The sequence below is a fragment of the Vulpes vulpes genome, chromosome 10 (assembly GCF_048418805.1).
Source record: "Vulpes vulpes isolate BD-2025 chromosome 10, VulVul3, whole genome shotgun sequence".
NCBI classification, from domain to species: Eukaryota; Metazoa; Chordata; class Mammalia; order Carnivora; family Canidae; genus Vulpes; species Vulpes vulpes.
In genome coordinates this window covers 9,566,208-9,583,712 of record NC_132789.1, presented here as the reverse complement: position 1 = coordinate 9,583,712, position 17,505 = coordinate 9,566,208, and the positions used below count along the sequence as shown (strand labels likewise).

General features: G+C 43.1%; 1 protein-coding gene across 1 annotated transcript; it reads right to left on the bottom strand.

Annotated features, from left to right (window-relative positions):
- Positions 1-5,349: 5,349 nt before the first annotated feature.
- Positions 5,350-8,535, bottom strand: LOC140594317 (disintegrin and metalloproteinase domain-containing protein 1a-like). The gene has a single exon (XM_072725250.1). It carries the CDS (start codon positions 7,801-7,803, stop codon positions 5,350-5,352), a length of 2,454 nt encoding a protein of 817 aa, XP_072581351.1. The 5' UTR covers positions 7,804-8,535.
- Positions 8,536-17,505: the final 8,970 nt, after the last annotated feature.

The window sequence follows — 17,505 nt, the reverse complement described above, 5'->3', positions numbered from 1 at the left end:
ACTGACAGTTCGATGGCCGTGGGGCTTTTGGGGGGGCTTCAAACTGTTCTGCCCGGTCCACTGGGTGCTAGGCTGCCTGTTTTCACAGCTACCCGAGTAGCTATGATGCTGTTTTTCAAGGATACTGAGGGCCTGAGGGAGAGGGATACGGGACTAGGGCAACTAAAACTTCCCATAGCTTGCTGCTCTTATCAAGCAAGATTCAGCTGTTTTACCATTTCTGTGTTTGAACAAACAAGCTTCACATGGTTCCTTGTCTTTGATTAATTTCCATACTTCCAAAAAGTGGACTTTGACTCTGTTTGCCTGTGTCGTAACTGCTCATGTGGAGGAGGGAGTTTCTAGAGGACCTTATTTTAACATTTTGGAAACGTTTCCCATTTGACCTCTTAACTTCCTATGAATTCATACGAATGCGATGTGGCCTCTTTTGTTCCACATGGTATTTAAGTTTACACTTACTCTCTTGGGTGCCACCATAGTTCATTCCTTTCCATGTTGTTCTACCCCCGTCTTTCTCTGTGTGGATCAGTCACAACATTCTACTGTGGATCAGTGAACACAGGGTTCTTTTCTTTTCAAATACTATGAAGAGTGCTTCTCTGACCATTATTGTCCAGTAACATGATGCAAATAAGCAGAAGTGTATAGGGCATTTGCCTAAGAGTCAAAGAGCTGCTATAGGGTACTTGAGAAAATAAATTTAACTGGAAAATTAAGAGTGCTATTTCAAAGTGGCATGCCACTTTATGTTCCTGAAGCAGTTTAGGAGAGCTTCCACTGCTCCATAGCAATACTTGGAATTTTCCGTTTCGTACGGCCAGTCTTGTGGGTGTGTAGCGACATCTCTTTGTAGCTATACCATCTGTATTTCTCTGAATCCTGATGACACTGAACACCCTCAGAGATGTTTGCTTGACTCATCCTTTACCTTTTGATGCCAGTAGAATAAGCTTTCATTCCCACCCATCCATCCAAACTGCTCTGCTCCGGGATACCAATGGATATGTCTCTGTTGTCAAATCAAATGATCAACACTCAGTCCTCACCGTGGACCTATTGGCAGCACTTAAAAGATGATCAGTATGTTCTGACTTACCTTTTAAAATAATCACTCTGCCTGCTGGGTGGAAAATAGGCTGTTGGGAGAGCCAGGTTGGAAGCAGAGAGACCAGTTAGAGACTTCTGTGGTTGGCGAAGGGAAGAGGGAGTTGATGTTGGCTGGCAGTGTGCTGGACAGTGGGGGTCGGGGGCAGTGGAGATAAGTGGTCACAGCCTGGGTGTGTGTTGAAAGTAGAGCCAAGAGAATTTGCTGTTGGGACTGAGTCTGTAGTGTAACGCTCTTCTAGAAACACTTTCCTTTCTTGGTTTTCAGGACAACGCTCTCTTGGTGATACCATACCAGCCACTCCTTCTCCCACTTCTTTCCTGAGCCCTCAATCTTATCAACACTTACACGTGAAACACCGTGGAGCTACATCCTCACCCAGCCCTCAGATCTGTTCCTTTGTCTAACTGCTCACTCTGCTCCCTAGGCAGTGTCAACCGATCCCGTGGCTTGGATATCATCTCCAGACTGGCAACTCTCAAATAGACATCTGTGGCTGACTTCTCTCCTGAATTCCAGACTCAGTCAACTTGCTGCCTAGCCAGCATGCCCACGTAGGTGTTTAACAGGCATCTCAAACTAACCATGTCCAACGCCTGCTCTTTCCACACTCATCTGCACCTCAGTAAATGGTAGTTCTGTCCTTGCAGTTGCTCAGGGCAGAGCCACTGGAGTCATCCTTCTTTGCCGCCCTTCTCTCACACTCTACATCTGCTCTGTCAGCAAACCCTTTGAGCTCTACCTCACGGTGTACCCAGAATCTAGCTTCTTCTCACCACTACCACTTCAGCCACCCTCCTGAATGCTTCCAACATCTCCCACTTGACAGATCACAAGGTCTCTAAGGATTCTCTATGTATGCAATGGCCCATCGCCCTACCCCTGCCTGTTCATTGATCATGTAGCAGATGGAGTGATCCTTCAGTACTTCTCAGCTCTGGTCACTCCTTTGCTAAAGCCCTCCCGTGTTTCCCATCTCCACTGAAATAAAAACATAATTCCTTTACGATCCTTACCAAGTCTTCATGTGACCTGTCTCCACTCACAGCCCTCAACTGCTACACACAATGCCCACTCTGTCCAGATGATGCTGACCTCTTGGCTGTTCTTCAGACATTGCCAAGCATGTTCCCGTCTCAGGACTTTTCCACTTAGACTTCCCTCTCCCTGGTCTGCTCTTCCCCTTCTCTGACCATGGCCTTCAAATAGCACTCCACCCTAACATCACTCTTGTTCCCCTTGCAGTGCTCCATTCTGTTCCATCACACACATATTACAACCTGGCACATCATACAGCTGTCTTTTTGTTTCTGCCAGGTTTGTGACTTTTTTTTTAACTTTCATGGGATCAGAGGCTTTGTCTTATTTTCTACCATGTCCCTAGTACTAGTTCAATAGTTCAGAGTTAAGGACTCAATAGTGGTGGAATGAATGAATGAATGTGTGAATGAGACAAGGTGACATGTGTCAGTTTCATAGTCAAATTAGACTCTGTAAAAAGGCATCAAGGTTGGGCAGCAAGCCTCACATGTGCAAATTGACCTCTCCTGAGCCATTTGCACATTCAGGATTAAAGGTACAGTCAGAAGAGGGAGGAAACTAGAATCTTGACTTAGGACCCAAACAGCAGCGTTGCTCTCAATGCCACCATGGTCTTGAGAGGGGCTCTAAGGAAGAGAATAAAGCCCTTACCAGTCTTACCCGTAACTGGGCCCGAGGCAGTGATTGCCACATCAATCAAATCTTACTCCTCCTCACCCCCCAGAGATTTCCAATTCAGTAGGGGAAGTAGAAACATGTTTGCAAATGCCCATGTGTATGATAGGCCAGAATGCCATTGGTATAAAGGAAATTCAGTATTACGACTAGGTAGTGATAGATCTTACCATTGCTGAACAACATAGAATTCATACAATCTGACATCCATAGACACAGGTGACTTTAGATCTTCTCAGTGTTTATGTGGGCACCCACTGTAAGCCAAGCAGTGCACCTGATACGAGCACAGGCATTACCTAACTTAATCTCTCAACCCACTATGTGAGGGGCGTCCTTAGCGTGGCCATCTTACTGAAGCAGAAAACTAGGCCCAAGGAAGTGAAGTTCGATGTCTAAGACCAATCAGCCAGAAAGTAACGCCTGGGATTTAGAGACAGGGAATATGAAAGCCCCCTCAATCAGAAGAAAGGTGACTTTCTTCTTTTAAATAAGGTTGTTTGCTCTCAGAAAATCCTTTCTGGCTGGATTTTTTAGGCTATCAGAACACAAGACTCCAAGCTTACACAGCATTCATGCTCTTAGCATCATCCAAGGAGAAGAAAAGAGCTCTCACAGTGTTTAGGAAAGGTAGCCGATTGTTTTCTCTGACGCTTTAATTGTTTTGTAAAACACTACTAGACATTGACATTGGTCATAAAAACAGCTAACGTGACAATAAAGATGATTAAAAATTGTATCTGTTTTGGAAAAAATTGTGAATAAAACCAAGTGTTTCATATATATATATATATATATATATATATATATATATGTGTGTGTGTGTGTGTGTGTGTGTGTGTGTGTGTGTGTGCATTGTTACATAAAAATGTAAATTCTGCAATAGAGTTCCCCTGAATAGCTGGGGGATCTAATGTACTGGCATCATTTTGTTGCAACAGTTTTATAAGGAGATTCCTGTCTGTAGGCTTCCCTTAAACCATGACACATCAGTTACCTCAAAGTTGGGATCCATTGTCATTTTTCCAAAGCATAGGATTAATTGGTAGCCTTTGCTTTATTTGGCATCTTTGCATTTCCGTAGTTTCCTGATGACCTACCTTACCTGGGGAACCGTAAAGGAGGGCTTTAGGTGGATAAGCATGAGGGAGAGCCTTCTCTCCTGTCCCCTGGCACTGACACTGTGCCTTTTTTTATTCCCTTTTTCATGGGAAACTGTTTGCACTCACACCTAGTTCGTGATTAGTAGGTGACCGAAAATGCATTACTAGAAGAAAGGTTGTGGCTTTGCAGCTCACTCCTCCTGTGTCTTGAGAAGCTTTCTTTCCATTTCTCCACCAAAGCATGAGTACCTCCAGACTTTGAGGTTCTGAGAACATGTTGCATGGGTACACACATTTCTCACTTTCAACGTACTAATTGGAGATTTCTTTTTTTAAATATATATATATATACAATATTGAATATTGTATATTCAATATGAATATTGAATATATATATGAATATATACGTAGAAGTTTGGTTTGCCAACAGAGAGTATAACACCCAGTGCTCATCCCATCAAGTGCCCTCCTCAGTGCCTGTCACCCAGTCATTTCACTCAAGGACAAGGATGATGGATGCTCCCTTGCTCTGTAGAAAACAATCCCCTGATGGTCTGTTTCAGACTGACTGCCCTAAAGGTTCTATCCGTGAGTATTCTCAAAGAGAACCCATGTGTCCTTCAAAAAAGTAGAGAAATCCAAATCTCTGTACCTTAAGACATTCTCTCAACAGTATATAACTTAGAAAAGGAATTGAAAATTAAACAAAATTAAAATAAAAAATAGAAAAATGTAAAATGAGCACCAGTCAAGGTCACCTCTTGTCCTTTTTCCCCATCCCTGCCTCTTTCACCCCGAAGCAGGGTGATCGTTCCAACCTGAATTAAATGGAGAACCACAAAGTGGAAGGAGACCCAGATCACAGGCTACATAAAGCCTAAAGTGATGTTTCATTTGAAAAGAGATATTTATTTACTTTTTAATTTAAAATATTTTCATTTCATGGATACACTTCACAGAGCAATTAGAACAACCAACATAGAAACAATGTAATGTGTAGGTATGAATGAGGTGAAAAACCTGGGACCCCAATATATATAGGGACATATATGTCTGGATATATTATCTGTATGTCCGCATAGTAGATGGAAGATGACATTCCCTAAACATCAGGTATCTCAAAATTACACCTACTAACATAAGATATTGATCTGAATGTTTCATGAGAAAAGTTTAAATTAAATGTTTAATAAAATGTGATAATGAAAGTATTAAAATATTTTAACAAAATATTTTAGATATATGTATATATAATCCATGACTAAATTGAATGAGAAAAGCCCTCCTTCCCAGATGTACATGTCTACAAACTATAGAGTCCCTATTTATAGGGCCATTGCAACCATCAGTGTGGACTTCATGTTCTGAACCTGCATTCCACCAAGTATTCTGGTATTTGCTATATTAGACTTCTTCCTATCACTACTCATTTTTTCCCTCTACATCTTCCTCTAATCTGCCTACTTCTTCTTGTACAGCTACTTCTTCAGTTTTTTCTAAAGCCTCTTGTGAGCACTGTGATATCTCCTTTCTAGCCCCAACACTGGCAGCAATAATCAGACTTAAAAATATTGCTACAAGAAATAAGGGGAATATGTACAGTAAGTTGCCAAGGCTTTTGCTTTCATCTGCATTCTCACCACCTTTACCAAAATTACCACGATTGAAACTATGACTTTTACTTTTATCTTCACGTGGAATTCCATCATCTAGATTGCCAGGAGGGCCACTGTCCACACTACCACCATTTCCTGGAGCTTTGCAGTCAGGTGGGGCATAGCCAGCCTCACAATGGCAGTGCTTTAAATTGTTGCAAACTCCTCTCCCATTACACATTTCTTTTGGTTCACAGTCGTACTTGAGCACGACATGATCAGTGCAAGAGTAATTCATGCAGACTTTGTGTGGGGCACAGAGAGTGCCAGTGTGCACATCTCCATCGTCAGGGATATCACTGATGTTGTAGGCATCCATGCTCCAACACCAGTCATCTTTGTGAGCTACCTGGATCACAGTATGGTAAGGTTTTATTGGTGGTACCTGGGTAATATTTGTACATACAAGTTTCCCACAAAATATATTCTCATCAAAGCACTTAACATATCTTGGGACAACTGCAGTAGGACAGCCACAGTTCCCAAACCGGTTACCTTTGCTGTTCACAGAAATATAACAGTCTTCTGGAGCAGACACTGCAGGGGAACCATATATATCCATGCACTGAATATCAGGGTTCTTACACCGGCCTCTAAAGCAATAGTGGATTATATCACACAGTGTACCATCTTGCTTATAGAGGTCTGGGGGGCATTTACCAGAAGAACCATCACAATACTCTGGGAGGTCACACTCTCCCAAAGCAGAACGACACATGAATCCTTTATGTCTGAACTGGCAATTAAAACAGCATAGTCCATCATTACACTGTGCCTGCTCCTTCAACCGACATGTTTGGTCACAGCAAAGGTTATTACCACAGTCAGGTCCACAGTCACATTCCTCGTTGTAGTCCAACACACCATTTCCACACGTGGCTTGCCTACGCAGGCGACCTTTGGGCCGAGGCTTGTTAAATAGGCAGGCCCCTTTATGCTCCCGGAGGAACTTGTAGAAGTAGTCAGAGCTGCAGTTGCTGAAGCCACTTTCCTTAGTGATATTTTCATGCATGAGGCAAAAGTGTTTATCTTTACAAATGCAGGCTGAGTGGTCGTGCTGAATACCCAAGTTGTGCCCGAGCTCATGGACCATGAGCGCTGCAAACAGGAGGACATCTTCATGATGGAAGGATTCAACGGCTGTTGCAAAGCCTCCCGAACAGGCACCATTGAGAAATGCCTGCCCCGCATCCCCTTCAGGATGATGTCCAACGATCATGTGGGCAACATCGTGCTCCACACGATGGAACAGCTTCTCCTGTCTCCAGCTATTGAAATTCCTGAGTGTAACTCGCAAGTCCGCTGGGACTTCTATGAGGTCCCCCTCGGTCCAGATCTCCATTCCAGCCAACACCACCTCTGTGTTTATTCCCCTAGTGAAGATGTTGGCCAGAGCGGTGATGTCCATTACTCTCTGGACTGTCTCATTGACGTTACTGCCCCACATTTGGAACCGCCGGTGGTTGACCACGACAAACATCTCCACGTACTTGGTGTGTGACCAAAAGGAGGACGGTGCCTGTAGACTGCGAGGCTTCCTGCTCCCTTGTTGCCGGCTGGCGGACACCACTTGGCTGCCTTTGGAAGTGACATTACAGGAGACTCGAGCTTGGTGTGCCATGGTGTACAGCACATGTTCAAACCGTTTTGAAGTGTCCATGGGCTCAATGCCATAGGGTTTTCCCTCCCTAATCAGGATGCCCCTGAGGCCCGAACAGGTGTTGAGAGAAACAAAAGAACCTGGGACTCCTTCTATGTAGCCTTCGTAGTGACAGTCATGCGAGATGAAAGGCATTTCTTGCCCCAGGACACCATTGTGGTAGCTGAAGACTGGAAAGTTACTCACAAAATAGTCTCTCTTCACCTTCAGGTGAATCACCTGTTTCTGGCCCTGCATTAATAGTACATAGGATGCCTTTTCCCCTGGGTCCTCCCTTCCCTTGGCTGTCAGACTCTTGGGGATGACTGTTTCAGAAGAAGAGTAATATACAGATCCAGGGTCACAGTACAAGCTTGGCAAGAAAATCAGTACCAACAGCAACAAAATCCCCAACCTGACACACAGAGGTCCTGGTGCTACCAGTGCCCGCCTCAAGTCCTTCATGTGGGGAGCCCAAGTCTGAAACACGTGGCCAGCCTCGTAGGTAACCACTTGGTATTTCTGCAGAGAAGACAAGAAGGAGGCAGAGTGTCTCAAAGAAGCTGCCATGGATATGGCCATTGTGAATCAGCTGATGGTGGGTGGCCTGCGTCCATCAGCAGCAGCTCTCCCTGACACACAGACCCTCAGTCACAGGCATTAGCTCCAGATCTCTGCTGGCTGCATAAAGGGTGGCTACTGTCTACCTGTAAGAGGCACAGCCTCTGGCTGTGTCCTTTCCAGTCTTTCTGATCTGTTATCCTTCAGATAGTGTCCTTTCTCTGTGACTTCTTTCCACAGCATCAGCTTCAGTGCACCTTGGCTAAAGTCCTTCCGACATCATAGGCTGATATAATCATGAAGGACTGCAAACTCTAAAATGCAAGACCCTACCTTGAGAGTGGAAACAAAACCTCCATGCCTTCTCAACTGTGCCACACAGAATTCCCCACCCCCACCCCTCTGGTCGTCCGTTGCTTGGCTAACTCCAAGTGTTCCAGACCAAGGGGGATTGGACATCTTTGGTGGGCACACTCTGTCGCTCACTTCCCCTCTTCTAAAACTCTTGCTCTGTGATACACAGACATCATAATTCAGATTGTTCTTTATCCCTCGATGGCATTATACTGATATGCACACCTCACAGGCCGGTCTGCTAGCTAAGGCAGATGGAGTGGTGGCACTGTGGCCACAAGACAGACCCATGTGGGCTGGTGACTCACGGGGCAAGGGCCAACAGTCCTCTCTGTTTTAACATCACCAAAGTTTGGTTTCTCGAGTTCTGTTTATAACACAGTCCAAACATGTGTATGGGGATGCTAATAGAGCGGTCTCCTCTTATGCATGAGTATCATGGCCATGTTGGTGGGTGCGTAGAGGCCCACAGCCTTCTCGAGATGGCGCTGACATACTGGTACACTAAGATTGTGCCTGTTGTGAACTAGATAATCCTGGTAAAAGTCTCCCTTGTGTTAGAATATGGCCTCTGGGGGTTCAGCGACCTCTTCTGTCTGTTCATCTTCATACCCCCGGGGTCTAGAAGAGGGCTTGTCCAAGCCCTCTTGTCCAAGAGTAGACGAACAAGAAGTATTTATCAAGTGAACCCTGGTATGGGTACGGTGATGTCTCATCTGTTGTGTGTTATTTGTTTGTACTTGCTTGAATGCCTGCCCTGAATGGCTAAAAGTGTCTTCTGGGAAACCCACAACCATGCTGACTAATGGCATATTTGTGATTTCAGTGTGTGTATACCTCTTCCTATATTTTACCAGAAGTTCACTCTCCTGATTTCTTCCTGCCTCATCTTTCACTGAGAAAAATGGAAGCAATCCAATGAGTACTTCTACATGTAGATGCCAGGTGAGCCCACCTGTATCTAGAGTCTCCTCCACAGTAGTGGATAAGTTGTCCATGCTCCAATCGAAGGCCGATCCTTCTGCTTGTATGCAGTCTCCTTCCCATTCAGTTGCTCATGGACTTTGTTCACTCTTCCAGATCTCCCTTCTCCTTTTGACATCTTTTTTTTTTATAAGATTTATTTATTTATTCATGAGAGACACAGAGAGAGAGAGAAAAAGAGAGAGAGAGAGAGAGAGAGAGAGAGGCAGAGACATAGGCAGAGGGAGAAGCAGGCTCCTCGCAGGGAGCCCGATGCAGGACTGGATCCTGGATCCGGAGATCACGACCTGGGCCGAAGGCAGGCACTCAACCGCTGAGCCACCCAGGTGTCCCTCCCTTTGACATCTTAAACATCTGTTTGTCCATTGGATCCAGTCTCATCATATGCTGTAATATCTCGCCCTTATGAAACCATCCTTCTCAGCCTATATCACTCTCCAGTTGCATCCAATTTCTCTTTTCCATTTCAAAATGAAACTCTTTGAAAGAGTGTATAAACATTCTGTTCCAGTTTGCACCACTACTTTTTTCTTTTCTGAAATGTTTTACTTTGAATCACAGCACAAACACAAAGCATGCATAAAATGTAAATGTATTTTACGGTGAGTTATTAGAAAGAGAACAGCCGAGCCAGACACAAAAGGACAAATATTTTATGATTTCATTTATTTAAAAAAAATTACTCAAGCTCAGTGTAATTAATATATAGTGTATTATTAGTTTCAGAGACAGAATTTAGGGATTCAGCAGTTGCGTATATAACACCCAGTGCTAAAAAAAAAAAAAAAAAAAAAAAAAAACACCCAGTGCTCATTCCATCAGGTGCCCTCCTTATGGCCGGCCCATCCCCCAGTTACCCGGTCCCCCCTGCCCACCTCCCCTCCAGCAACCCTCAGTTTGTTTCCTATAGTTGAGTCTCTTATGGTTTGTCTCCCTCTCTGTTTCCATCTTATTTTATTTTTCCTTCCTTTCTCCTGTGTCCATCTGTTTGGTTTCTTAAATTCCACATAGGAGTCAGATCTTGTATTTGTCTTTCTCTGACTCTTATTTCACTTAGCATAATACCCTCTAGTTTCACCCACGTCATTCCAAATGTCAAGATTTCATTCTTTTAGATGGATGAATAGTATTCCATCTGTGTGTGTGTGTGTGTGTGTGTGTGTGTGTGTCCGCACACCACGTCTTCTTTATCCATTCATCTGTCAATGGACATCTGGGCTTGTTCCATAGTTTAGCTACTATGGACATTGCTGCTGTAAACATTGGGGTCCAGATGCCCCCTTGGACCACTATTTTTGTAGCCTTTGCATAAATACCTAGTAGTGCCATTGCTGGGTTGTAGGGTAGCTTGATTTTTAACTTTTTGAGGAACCTCCACACTGTGTTTCAGAGCGGCTACACCAGTTTTCATTCCCACCCACAGTGTGAGAGGGTTCTTCTTTCTCCGCATCTTGCCAACATCTGCTGTTTCCTGAGTTGTTAATTTTAGCCATTCTGACCAGCTGGGAGGTGGTATCCCGTTGTGGTTTTGATTTGTGTTTCCCTGATGCCGAGTGATGTTGAGGTTTGTTTTTTTTGTTTGTTTGTTTCTTTTTTTTTTTTACCTGCCTATTAGCCATTTGTACATCTTCTTTGGGAAATGTCTATTCCTGCCTTCTGCCCATTTCTTGACTGCAGTTTTTGGTTCGGGGGTATTGGAGTTTGAAAGTTCTTTATAGACTTTGGATATTAGCCCTTTATCTGATATGTCAATTGTAAATGTCTTCTCCTGTTCCATAGGTTGCCTTTTAGTTTTGCTGTTTCCTTTGCTGTGCAAAAGCTTTTTATCTTGATGAAATCTCAACAGTTCATTTTTGCTTTTGTTTCCCTTGCCTTTGAAGACGTGTCTAGCAAGAAGTTGCTGCAGCTGAGGTCAAAGAGATTGCTGCCTGTGTTCTCCTCTAGGATTATGATGGATTTCTGCCACACATTTAGGTCTTTCATTGATTTTGAGTTTATTTTTGTGTATGGTGTAAGAAAGTGGTCCTGTTTCATTCTTCTGCATGTGGCTGTCCAGTGTGAGTTATATATCAACAAAGCTGTTGTTAAAAATAAATGTTGAGGGCAGCCCGGGTGGCTCAGCAGTTTAGCGCCACCTTCAGCCGAGGGTATGATCCCGGAGACCTGGGATCGAGTCCCACGTTGGGCTCCCTGCATGGAGCCTGCTTCTCCCTCTGCCTGTGTCTGTGCCTCTTTTTCTCTCTGTGTCTCTAATAAAATCTTAAAAAAATAAAAATAAAAATAAATGTTGAACCACCCTTGCATCCCAGGAACAAATCTCACTTGGTCATGGTGAATAATTCTTTTAATGTACTCTTGGATCCTATTAGCTAGTATCTAGGAGAGAATTTTTGCATCCATATTCGTCAGGGATATTGGTCTGTAATTCTCCTTTTTGGTGGGGTCTTTGTCTGGCTTTGAGTTCAAGGTATTGCTGGCCTCGTGGAATGAGTTTGGAAGTCCTTTCATGTCTATCTTTTTGAAACAGCTTCAGAAGAAAAGGAATTAATTATTCTGTAAATGTTTGGTGGAGTGGCGCCTGGGTGGCTCAGTGGTTGAGCATCTGTCTTTGGCTCAGGTCATGATCCCAGGGTCCTGGGATTGAGTCCCACATCGGGCTCCCTGTGCCTATGTGCTTCTCCCTCTGCCTATGTCTCTGCCTCCCTCTCGCTCGCTCGCTCTCTCTCGCTCTCTCTCTCTCTCTCTGTGTATGTATGTGTGATGAATAAATAAGTCAAAAATCTTTAAAGAGTAAAAGAAAAGAAAAGTTTGGTAGAATTCCCCTGGGAGGCCATCTGGCCCTGGACTCTTGTCTGTTGGGAGGTTTTTGATTACTGCTTCAATTTCTTTGCTGGTTGTGGGTCTGTTCAGGTTTTCTATTTCTTCCTGTTTCAGTTTTGGTAGTTCATGTGTTTCTAGGAATGCATCTATTTCCTCCAGATTGCCTAATTTGTTGCCATATAATTGCTCATAATATTCTCTTATAATTGCTTGTACTTCTCCAGTATTGGTTGTGGTCTCTCCTCTTTCAGTCATGATTTTGTTTGTTTGGGAGGAAGGCCTCTTTTCATTTTGATAAATCTGGCTAGGGGTTTGTCGATCATATTAATTCTTTCAAAGAACCAGCTCCTAGTTTCCTGTGATCTGTTCTACTGTTGTTGTTTTTTTATTTCGATGTCATTGATTTCTACTCTCATCTTTATTATTTCTCTTCTCCTGCTGGATTTATGCTTTATTTGCTGTTCTGTTTCCAGCTCCTTTATGTGTATGTTCAGGCTGTGTATTTGAGACATTTCTTGTTTCTTGAGGAAGGTGCCTGTATTGCTATATACTTCCCTCTTAGGGCTGCCTTTGCTGCAGCCCAAAGATTCTTAACTATTGTGTTTCCATTTTCATTTCTTTCCATGTATTTTTTAAATTCTTCTTTAATTTCCTGGTTGACCCATTCATTCTTTAGTAGGATGCTCTTTAACCTCCATGTATTTGTGTCCCTTCCAAATTTTCTCTTGTGATTGAACTCAAGTTTTAAAGCATCGTGTTCTGAAAATATGCATGGTGTGAGCTCAGTTTTTTTGTACCAGTTGAGATCTGATTTGTGACCCAGTGTAATCTATCTCTTCTGGAGAATGTTCCATGTGCACTTGAGAAGAATGTCCATTCTCTTGCTTTAGGATGAAATGCTCTGAATAGGGTACCGGGGTGGCTCAGTAGGTTAAGAAGCTCTTTTCAGCTCAGGTCATGATCTCGGGGTCCTGGGATCGAGCTCCGCAGCAGGCTCCCTGCTCAGTTGAGGATCTGCTTCTCCCTCTGCTCCTCCCCCACCTCCGTCCCACTCATGTGCTGTCTCTCTGTCTCTGTCTCTGTCTGTCTGTCTCTGTCTCTCTGTCTCTCTCCCAAATAAATAAAACCTAAAGAAGAAAAAAATGCTCTGAATATATCTGTGAAGTCCATCTGGTCCAGGGTGTCATCCAGAGCCCTTGTTCCCTTATTGATCTTCTGCTCAGATTATCTGTCCATTGCCGTGAGTGGGGTATTAAAGTCTGCTACTATTGTCAACATGTTTCTTTAATTTTGTTATTAATTGGTTTATATAGTGGGTTGCCCCCAAGTTAGGGGCATAAATGTTTATAATTGCTAGATCTTCTTGTTGGATAGACCTTTTTATTATATCATGTCCTTCTTCATCTCTTATTAATATCTAGTTCGTCTGATAGAAAGATTGCCACTCCAGCCTTCTTTCTATGTCCACTAGCATGACAAATGGTTCTCCACGACCTCACTTTCGATCTGGAGGTGTTTTGGGGTCTAAAATGAGTCTCTTGTAGACAGCAAGATGAGTCTTGTTTTTTTTTTTAAATCCAATCTGGTACCCTGTGTCTTTTGATTGGAGCATTATGTTCAGAGTAACTATTGTAAGATATGAATTTAGTGCCATTGTATTACCTGTAACACTGCTGTTTCTGTAGATTATCTCTGTTCCTTCCTGAGCTTTGTTACTTTGGGGCTCTCTTTTCACTCAAAGGATCCCCTTTAATATTTCTTGTGGGGCTGGTTTAGTGTTCATGAATTCTTTCAATTTTTCTTTGTCCTGGAAACTCTTTATCTCTCCTTCTATTCTGAATGGCAGCTTTGCTGGATAAAGTATTCTGGGCTGCATTTTTTTCCCCTTTAGCACATTGAATATATCATGCCAGTCCTTTCTGATCTGCCAGGTCTCTGTGGACAAGTCTGTTGCCAGCCTTATGTTTCTACCCTTATAGGTTAAAGACCTCTTGTCTTAAGCTACTTTCAGGATTTTCTCTTTGTCTCTGAAATTTGCAAGCTTCACTATTCTGTGTTGGGGTGTTGACCTATTTTATTGATTTTGAGGGGGGTTCTCTGTGCCTCCTGGACTTGAATGCCTGTTTCCTTCCCCAGATTAGGGAAGTTCTCAGCTGTAATTTGTTCAAATAAGCCTCCTGCCCCCCTTCATCTTCTGGGACCCCTATTATTTGAACATTATTTCACTCTGTGGTATCACTGATTTCTCAAAGTCTCCCTTTGTGAACCAGTACTTGTTTCTCTCTTTTTCTCAGCTTCCTTGTTTTCCATCATTTGATCTTCTATATCACTGACACTCTCTTCTGCCTTGTTTATCCAAGTTGTGAGACCTTCTCTTTTTAACTGCATCTCAGTAATAGCATTTTTTATATTCACCCGATTAGATTTTAACTCTTTTATTTCTACACTAAGGCATTCTCTGCTGTCTTCTATGCTTTTTTCCAAGCATATTTCTTTATAATCATTGTTTTGAATTTCACTGCAACATCTTACTTATATCCATATTGATTAAATCCCTAGCAGCAAGTAGTACTTTCTCCTGTCCTTTCTTTTGGGGTGAGTGAGTTTCTCCATCTCAAAATTATGTCCAAAAAGAATAGAAGAAAGAGAGAGAAAGACAAAAATAACAACAGCAGCACCAGAAAATACAAACAGGACTAACCAGAAGAAAACAGAAACAAACGAAATAAGAAATCAGACAAAAAGTAAAACAAACAAAACAATAAACTAGATCCTGGGTATGTTTTGGCTTGTTTGTTAAGAGAAACTAGATCTCAAAATAGGAAAGAAAGGAAAACATATAAGTATATATGTTTATACATACAGACTCCAAAATACAGTAAAATACAATGAAAGGAAAACAAAAATTAAAAATGTATATTTAAAAAAAATTAAAGAATTGAACAGAGAATTGAAAAAATAAGAAACTAGCTGAAAAACAATAAAACCAAAAGATTAAAGAATAATTTTTTAAAACCATGAATGGTATATCCTGTTTTCCGCAAAAGCTGAACTTTTGCAATCTCTATGATCGGTAAACTTGGTGCTAATGAGTTGTTCCTGCTGGTCTTCTGGGGGAGGGGCCTATTGCACTGATTCTCAGGTGTCCTTGCCTGGGTAGAATTGCACCCCCCTTACCAGGGGGCTGGGCTCAGCATAAGCAACTCTGGATTACACTATGTGACTCTGTTTTGCTCCCAAAGGCTTTCAGGAGCTATGGCGGGGGCGGGGGCGGGGGTGGGGGGTGGTAGAAAATGGTGGCAAACTGATCTCTAGCCTGAAGTTCGCACACCCAGCTCTTCAGTGAGCCCTCACAGAAAAGCAGTCAATCACTCTAGTCTCCCTGGTTTTCATCTGAACTCTTTGTCCACCCAGCCTGTGACCGAGTCCTTTACCTCAGGCACATGACCCAGTTTTGAGTCTCCAAATGTCATGGACTCCCATGGCACAGACCCACACCGTTCCTCCCAAGAAAGGGGCGGGGGTGTCTGGCCCAGCTTCTGCCTTTTGCTGGGCCCCTGCCCAGGGCACAATAGTAGGACCGTGCAGCAGTTCACAGTTTATGACAACACACAGCAGAAAGCCAACTCCTGGACTCGTTGCTTTCAGCCAGCTTCCGAGCTCCCATGCCTGGAAACTGCCACACTCAGGCGCCTCCGTTCTTCTGGTGACCCCGGGGATCCTGAGGCCACGCTGTCCGACCTGGTTTTCCACCCTGCTTCTCAAGCCAGGGGTGTCCTCTATTGTAGCAGACTTCTAAAAGTCCTGATTTTGTGCTCTACTGCTTATAATACTTTGCGGTAGCCTCCTCACGCAAGTTCCCACCCCCCTCTGCCCTATATCTTCCCATGTATTGCCCCAGATCACGTCTCCTCACCTCTTACCTTCCAAAAAGTGGTCACTTTTCTGTTTGTAGAATTGCAGCAATTCTTTTCTCAGATCTCTGGTTGATTTTGCAGGTGTTCAGAATGATTTGGTAACTATCTAGCTGAATTCCAGGGACCAGACAAAAATTAAGGTCCCCTACTCCTCTGCCATCTTAACGCCTCCTCTGTGATTTCCTTTCGATGAGGTTCCTCAAATAGTCAAGTTCATGGAGGCAGAGTAGAATAGAGCTCTACTAGAACAGAGCTGGGGGAAAGAGTAACGGGGAAGTTATTGTCTAATGGGTACAGAGTTTCAGTTTGGGATGATGACAGGCTCTGGAAATGGATGGTGCTGAGGACCACACAACAGTGTGAATGTACATAATGCCACCGACCTGTACACTTAAAATGGCCAGGATGGTTAGTTTTATGTTATGTATATTTTCCTGAGGGAGCAAAACAGCTGTATATGTGCAGCACCAGTGCAGTAATCATCAGTTTCTCCATAGAAATCACCTGTGTGCCATTGCCAGTCACAAAGCCTCCTGCTTCAGAGATAATCATGATCTTGTCTCTTATGGTAACTACTTTCTCAGTTTTTAAAAAAGTGTCTTGCTTCCTAAATATGCACGCCAGTGTAATTGTGTACTTTTATTTTAGCTTGTCAACAATTCACCTTTGTTGAGATACAATTCACATACCGAGAGTCCAGGTCAGTGGTTTGTAGCATGTTCTGGGAATTATGTAACCATCACCTCGGTCGATTTTAGAAGCTTTTCCCCACCCTCTCAAGAAAATTCTCATGTTCATTACCAGTCCCTCTTCATTCTCCCCTCCCCGAGCCCCTGGCCATCACCAGCGTACTTTCTAGCTCTAGGACTTTGTCTGTTCCAGGTATTTCATAGCAATGCACTCCTACATGTCATAGTCTTCTGTGACTGCCTTATTTCACATCATATGTTTTCCAGGATGAGCTGTGTAGCATGTGCCAGTACCTCATTTCCTTGGGGCCAAATAGTAGATTCTTTTTGAATGAATGAATGAATGAATGAACCACATGTTATTTTTATTTTTTTGATCCAGCAGTCGACCATTTTGGTTGTTTCCACTTTTTGGCTATTGTGAATAATATGCCGTGGATGTTTGAGTACAAGTTTTTGCTTGGACATATGTTTTCATTTCCCTTGGGTAGGTACTTGGGAGTGGAATTGCTCACTCATGTGTTAACTCTATGTTTGGCCTTTTGAGGAACTGCCCAACTGTTTTCTGAAGCAGCCACGTAATTTTACATTCCTGCCAGCAGTGAATGAGGATTCCAACTTCTCCACATCCTCACTGACATTTGATACTTGCCTGTCTTTTTGGTTTTAGCCATCCCAGTGCATATAAAGGGGTATCTCATTATAGTTTTGATGTGCACTTTTCTGGTAATTCATGATATTGCACATCCTTTCACAGTCTTACTGATTCTTCATTTCTTCTTTGGAGAAACGTCTGTTCACATCCTGTACCCTTTTAAAATTGGGTGTCTTTTTCTTGTTGAGTTATAAGGGTTCTTAATATTTTGGGGGTACTAGTCCCTATCAGATACACGATCTGCTAATATTTTCTCCCATCCTGTGGGCTGTCTTTTCACTTTCCCAGTGCTAGTGTTTCTCTC

Coding starts and splice junctions, on each gene's coding strand:
- LOC140594317 (XM_072725250.1), bottom strand. CDS start 7,803: ATGGCCATATCCATGGCAGCTTCTTTGAGACACTCTGCCTCCTTCTTG.